Consider the following 7,436-nt stretch of genomic DNA (forward strand, 5'->3'; position numbering starts at 1 on the left):
TCACCCTAAACAGGGCGGCCGGGCAATTATCTGATGACACAATAAGAGCAGCAAAATGAGTACATTTTGCTGCTTTTATCGCCACTAGGTAATTCTTAATATGAGATCTTACCAGTGTCCGGTCAGATTCAGCACGACTGGCCCTCCAACTACTCTCTAGGCGTCTTTTCCGGTGCTTCATCTCCCTTAGCTCCTCGGTGAACCAAGGAGCCAGGTGAGATCGGCACCGGGTCAGAGGCCGCAAAGGCACGACTCGATCCAGAGCTCCAGCGGCCGCCCTATCCCAGGCGGCCACTAGGTCTCCAGTCGAGGCGTGAGCCAGAACCTCGGGGATTGGCCCAAGCTCCATCTAGAACCTGTCAGGTTCCATCAGGCGCCTGGGGCGGTACCATCTTGTCGGTTCCGCCTCCCTGCGGCGGGGTGCAGTGGTTCGAAGGTCAAGGCGAAGGAGAGAGTGATCCGACCATGACAAGGGCTCGATGACTATATCCCCTATCTCGAGATCACTCAGCCACTGTCCAGAGACAAAAACCAAGTCCAGCGTGTTTCCCCCCGCGTGTGTAGGGCCATGAATTAACTGGGTTAGGTCCATAACCGTCATGGAAGCCATGAACTCCCGAACCGCCTCAGATGCCTCACCCACAGACGGCAGGTTGAAATCCCCCATGACCATAAGTCTGGGGGTATCAACCGCCACCGCGGCGATAACATTGAGAAGCTCAGGCAGGGCTGCTGCCACGTGGCAGGGAGCCAGGTACGTGATCAGCAAACCCACCTGAACCCCATGACCCCACTTCACGAGGAGAGACTCACAGCCGGCCGTCTGAGGGACAGTGGCCTCCCTCGGCCTAAAGCCTTCTCTAATAACAACCGCTAATCCCCCACCCCTCCCCTGTGACCTCGGCTGATGGAATGCGTGGAAGCCTGGTGGGCACATTTCTACCAGAGGGACCCCTCCCTCTGGGCCCAACCAGGTCTCCGTAATACCCGCCAGGTCCGCTCCCCCCTCCTGAATAAGATCACAAATGAGGGGGGCTTTATTTACTACAACCTGGCATCGCAGGCCTAGGCCCTGAGGGTCTGTGCAACCTGGAGAACGAGTGGAGCCTTGGGGACCGGAGCGCACCACCGCTCGAAGACAGTGGGCGCGCGCTCTGTCCACATGATATGGCCCCTTGCTCCCACCATATCTACCCCTCCCACTCACAGTACCGATGGTAAAAACACAATCTGGACAAGCTCGACCCCCCCCATCACCCCCGGATCCCCTACCCCCCCGGCCGTGGGTCATGGCCAGGCCCGACCCTCCCCTTAGTGGGTTATCCCCCAAACCCACTACTCTAGTTCGAATCCTACCCTCCCCCCCGGGACCCCTTAAAAATTTATCCAAAAATTTACATAGAAAACCCCTCAACCCCCTCTTCGCCACATGCCACCTCTCTGGGTTCCAAAGCCCGTCATTGAGGTAGGCCCTCGATAACGTGGAGGGCCAGGCTTGCGAGAGGGGGGGAGTCTCGCAGACCAAGAAGCTGAGACCTTAGATACATCAAAAGCCCTGAGGTAGTAGTGAGGCATGGCCAAGGGCTCCATTATGATAGTCCAAAAATTGTCCGGGAAAACAAGGCAGGTTGACCATACATGAGAGAGTCTCCACTGTCCTCTCACGGCAGTGGCGGAGTCCAATGTCCCAACCAGCTCAGGGTAATCCTCCAACCAGCCTCTCACGCTGGTCGGCCAACTGGCCATGGGGAAGATGGTGCATCCCATTCGATGGTGAAATGATGATAGATACCGGCTCCGTTCAACCTCCCGTAAACTGCCATTTTCCATACAGCCAGCGTACTGGATGACAAACAGAGCCAGGTCCAAAGTCTCCGGGAAAAACTGTCCACAATGTTCATACAGGCGGTGTATAGCTGGGTAGTATAGGCAAGCGGGTGGATGGAAAACAGGTGGGAAACCGCCTCCACGAAACAGAAACCGGCAGGGCAAGCATGTTAGTTATCGAGCCTAGTAATGGCCCAGTGGGGGAAGGAGGAGGGAGGGGGGACGGTTGTCCAAGGCGCCGCAGTAACCACTCTGACAGCCTCTCAACCCTCCTTAGCCCCCCCAGGTCTCCAGCCACCCTATCTATGCCCAGTCTTAGCCCCCCCAATAGTTGAAGATAGCAGACTGCATATCCCAGGGTTTCAGATTCAACGATCAGATAGAATTGCAGAAACATCTGGTAAAAAGAAGGGAGGAGGCTTATGCTTATATATCAACAATAGCTGGTCTCAGGATATAACTATAATATATAAATTCTGTGATGAAAACCTAGAGACATTAATTATCAACTGCAAACCATACTACTCGTCTCGTGAATTTTCCTCATTTCTTCTAATTGCTGTTTATGTCCCACCACAAGCCTGTGTAAACAAGGCATTATGAATTCTAGCTGATCAAATTATGGAGGTTGAAGCCAAATACCCTGATTCACTGGTTATTATTTTGGGAGATCTAAGCAAGGCAAACTTAAGGAAAGAACTACCAAAATATTTTCAACGTGTCAATTGTCCCACTAGAAGCAAGAATACTTTAGACCCGTGATGGTGAACCTATGGCATGCATGCCACAGGTGGCACACATAGCCATATCAGTGGGCACACCAGCTCAACTCTGGCACACATGCATGGGCCTTCCAGCTGATTTTCAGGCCTTCTTGGCCCATCAGAAGTAGGGAAACAGGCTGTTTCCTGACTCCGGAGGGCCTGGGGGTGGGTGCGGAAGGCCTCTCTAGGAGTCTCTGGAGTTGAGGACAGCAAAAAACGTCCCTCCAGAGCCTCTCTAGGAGTCTCTGGAGCTGGGGACAGCAAAAAAGTCACTTCCTGTCCCACCGGGAGTTGGGAAATGGGCTGTTTCAGGCCTTCGGAGGGCCTCTGAGGGAGTGGAAAAGGCTGTTTTCACTCTTCCCAGATGCATAGAGAAAATCTGGAGCCAGGTGAGAAAGAAAAATGGGCCTACCGGGCCCATTGTGTGCCAGGAGCAGGGGGGAGGAGGGCTGTGCATGCATGCACAGGGCAGGGCACATAGAATTATGGGTGTGGGCACACATGCACACGAACCTCCCCCACCCCCCTTCCTGCCATGCAATGGCAAAAAGGTTAGCCATCACTGCTTTAGATCATTGCTGCACAACACTAAAAGATGCTTATCAGTCCTTACCACGAGCAGCTGTGGGACACTCTGATCATTTATTGATTCACCTTGTACCTGCTTACAGGCAAAGACTTAAAACCACAAAACCAACAATTAAATCAGTGAAGACCTGGATGGAGGAGGCAAAGTTAAAGCTACAGGCCTGCCTTGACTGCACTGATTGTAATGTTTTTGAAAGTACCTCTGCAGACTTAGATGAACTCACAGAGACTGTAACATTATATGTCAGCTTCTGTAAAGACCTATGTGTACCCACCAGGAACTTGTGAATATACAGTAACAACAAACCTTGGTTCACAGCTAAATTTAAGCAGATACATCGTTCCAAAGAGGAAGCCTACAGATAAGGTGATAAAATGCTGTACAATCAGGCCAGAAATGTATTAACAAGGGAGATCAGCTACTCTGAAAAGCTAAAGAATCAGTTCTCAACAAATGAACCAGCAAACATGTGGAAAACTCTTAAAAATATCATTGGCTACAGCAAATCTCTTTCCCAGGCTGAAGGAAATCAGCAACTGGCAGATGACCTGAACATGTTTTACTGCAGGTTTGAAAGGAAACTGCAGCCACCTATCTCCACAACCCCCATCTCAGACACAACAACAACAGACAAGCCTCCTACAATTGACCCCATCCCATTGGGTTCACAACCCCTAGTGATCACAGAAAAGGAAGTGCAAGACCTATTTCACAGACAAAAGCCAGGAAAAGCTCCAGGCCCAAACAAGATAACTCCTTCTTGCTTAAAAGTCTGTGCTGACCAATTGGCCCCCATCTTCACCAGAATCTTCAATAAATCGCTAGAGATGTGCTTTTTGCTTCAAACGCTCTACTATCATCCCAGTGCCGAAGAAGCCCACCATCAAGGAACTGAACAACTACAGACCAGTTGCATCTGTAGTCATGAAATCCTTCGAAAGGCTAGTGCTGTCCCACTTGAAAACCATCACGGATCTGCTGTTAGACCTCTTGCAATTTGAATACTGAGCAAATAGATCGACAGATTATGCTGTTAATATGGCTCTGCACTACATCCTACAACATCTTGAATCTCCAAAGATCTACGCAAGGGTCCTCTTTGTAGATTTTAGTTCAGCATTCGATACCATCATTCCTGTTGTGGCCCATACATGGCCTATGCAGCTAATAGCTGATTCAGACAGTGAGGAGGCTGGTGTAGTGCTGCATCAGCAGCCTGTGCAGCTGGCACTCAAGTCGGACAATGAGGAGGCTGGTGCCAGAGGCGGAGATTCAGCCAGGGCCTTCAGAACTTCCAGAAGCTCCCTTAAGTGAAGAGGATGAAGAGGAGGAGCCTCTTCTCGATGCATGGGCGCACAGAGCTGCCAAAAGGCAGGAGTGACTCCTCAGGAGGAGGTCTCCTCGAGAGTAAGGCTTGGGGCTAATTGGCCACTCCCTTAGCCTATTTAAGGAGGAACACCAACTGAAGCAATTCGCAGGGAACAACTTCGTTCACATACCTTTGTGTCTTGTCTTGCTTATCTTATCAGCATCCTGCAAATTGCTTCTGGGCATTCTGCCAACCATAGTAAGCTTTCAATCATTATTCTTTGAATTCTTGGCGGCTGTTAATGCAATTAATTAACAGCTGTTGTTATAAAAGACTGGTTTATTTAGTAAACTAAGGTTTGAATGGACTTTGTGTGTGCTGCGTTCTTTGGGGTCCGTAGCTGGGGCAGAAATATTCCGGACACACTTCTAACTAAGCTAAACCAGCTAGTGGTACCTGAACACACTTGCAAGTGGATCATAAGCTTCCTAACAAACAGGAAGCAGCAGGTGAAGCTTAGCAGAATCACATCAGATACCTGTACAATTAGCACAGGGGGCCCCCAAGGCTGTGTGCTCTCCCCACTTCTCTCTGTATACCAATGACTGCATCTCTAATGATCCATCTGAAGTTCTCAGATGACACAACAGTGATCAGTCTCATTCAAGAGAATGATGAATCCGCATACAGATGGGAGATTGAACAACTAGCCTCGTGGTGTGACTGGAACAATCTGGAACTGAACACACTGAAAACTGTAGAAATGGTGGTAGACTTTAGGAGAAACCCTTCCATACTTCCACCTCTCACAATACTAGACAGCACAGTATCAACAGTAGAGACCTTCACATTTCTAGGTTCTACCATATTGCAAGATCTAAAATGGACAGCTAACATCAAAAACGTCATCAAAAAAGCACAACAAAGAATGTTCTTTCTGCGCCAACTCAGAAAGCTCAAACTGCCCAAGGAGCTGCTGATACAGTTCTACAGAGGAATTATTGAGTCTGTCATCTGCACCTCTATAAGTGTCTGGTTTGGCTCTGCAACCCAACAAGACAGACACAGACTTCAGAGGATAATTAGAACTGCAGAAAAAACAATTGCTACCAACCTGCCTTCCATTGAGGACCTGTATACTGCATGAGTCAAAAAGAGGGCTGTGGAAATATTTACAGACCCCTCACATCCTGGACATAAACTGTTTCAATTCCTACCCTCAAAACAACGCTATAGAGCACTGCACACCAGAACAACTAGACACAAAAACAGTTTTTTCTCGGATGCCATCACTCTGCTAAACAAATAATTCCCTCAACAGTGTCAAACTATTTACTAAGTCTGCATTACTATTATCTTCTCATCATTCCCACCACCCATCTCCTTCCACTTATGACAGTATGACTGTAATGTTGTTGCTTGTATCCTTACAATTTATATTGATATTGTTTCCTGATTGCTTATTTGTACCCTATGACTATCATTAAGTGTTGTACCTTATGATTCTTGATGAACGTATCTTTTCTTTTATGTATTCCGAGAGCGTAGGCACCAAGACAAATTCCTTGTGTGTCCAATCACACTTATTTTATTTATTTATTTATTTATTTATTTATTTATTTATTTATTTATTTATTTATTTATTTATTTATTTATTTATTTATTTATTTGCGATTTATATGCCACCATTCTCCCGAAGGACTCAGGACAGCTTTCAACAACAATCAATAATACAAATCACAAAATAACAAAATAAGTTAAAAACCCCTTAAAAACCATACTTAAAATTATTACAGTTTGTGCAACCCCTAGCAGATCAAGTTATTTGACGGAAGAGCCACGTCTTCAGTTCGCGGAGAAAGGAGAGGAGGTCGGGGCTATTCTGAGCTCGGTGGGCAAATCATTCCAGAGGGTCGGCGCTCCGACAGAGAATGCTCTCCCCCTGGGGGCCGTCAGTTGACACTGAGGAGGCCTGCTCTGTGGGAGCGCATGGGACGGTGGGAGGAAGGCAGAAGATGGTCCTGCAAGTACCCAGGCCTAAGCCATGTAGGGCTTTATAGGTAAGCACCAGCACCTTGAAACCTTGGCCAATAAAAAATTCTAATTGTAATTCTAATTCTAAAACCTATTCTATTCCTTCACTTTCCAACCACCTACATAGGGATCATTATCTAAAGCAGTTGTTACTCTTCAGAACTCAGATCCAGAACGTTTTTGAAATCATTATAGAACTCCAGAATTAGAAGGGGCCATTTAGGCTACCAAGTTCCACCTATTGCCCACTGCAGGGAATACAAAATAAAGCATTTTCAAAAGAGGAATACCTAGTTTCATTTGATCAGAGTGAAGGAGAAACTGCCTTCTCTTTCGTAGATTTGTTCCAATTATCAAATCTTTCTTGGTAAGATAGAACTAGAATCTGCCTTCTAAAAATTCAATCTCATTATTTCACATCCTGCCCTGTGAAATGTTGGTGAACAAGTCATGGCTTAAATATTCTGACAGGATCTGGAAAATAACTCATCAAGTGTCATCACTATTATTTAATTAATTAAATTTCTCATCATGCGAGAATAGTTTACTAGGTTAATACATTTTTCTGTAATAATGATACAAAGAAAACTGAGTATTATTTTGCATATGACTGGTTAATTATTTAAGAATGAAATACCTTCTGGAAATAATCTTTATGAAGGGAAAACCCATCAGCCCACAAAGTCCCAATGAGAGGTAGAGCCAAAGAACTGGGAGGCAAATGTCTTCGGGACCAGAGTTGTTTGAAGAAGAGGAGAATCAGCAGAGCAAGCAGCAAAACGAACAGAAATATCCCCATCACCATCATTGTTCTGGCTTGTTCTTTTTCTTCGATGCTCTCCAGTTGATCTGGAGATGGTTGTATCTTTTTCTTTGATGTGTTTTGCTTTTCTTCCTTCCTTCATTGATGGGA

At 46.7% G+C, this 7,436-nt stretch overlaps 1 protein-coding gene across 3 annotated transcripts in view; it reads right to left on the reverse strand.

Moving 5' to 3' along the window:
- Positions 1-7,436, reverse strand: part of LOC139318644 (cytochrome P450 2J2-like) — a 44,351-nt gene that overhangs the window by 27,088 nt on the left and 9,827 nt on the right. For 2 of the 3 annotated variants that reach the window (XM_070946195.1, XM_070946197.1), the window contains exon 2: positions 7,161-7,422. The exons of the other annotated variant lie outside the window; for it this stretch is intronic. In XM_070946195.1, coding sequence (XP_070802296.1) covers positions 7,161-7,331 — 171 coding nt within the window. In that variant the 5' untranslated portion in view covers positions 7,332-7,422. The remainder of the gene's footprint in view (positions 1-7,160; positions 7,423-7,436) is intronic. 3 annotated transcript variants of the gene reach the window in all.

Source organism: Pituophis catenifer, unplaced genomic scaffold (assembly GCF_029215685.1).
Source record: "Pituophis catenifer annectens isolate HBS135680 unplaced genomic scaffold, rPitCat1.0.hap2 SCAF_6, whole genome shotgun sequence".
Taxonomy (NCBI): domain Eukaryota; kingdom Metazoa; phylum Chordata; class Lepidosauria; order Squamata; family Colubridae; genus Pituophis; species Pituophis catenifer.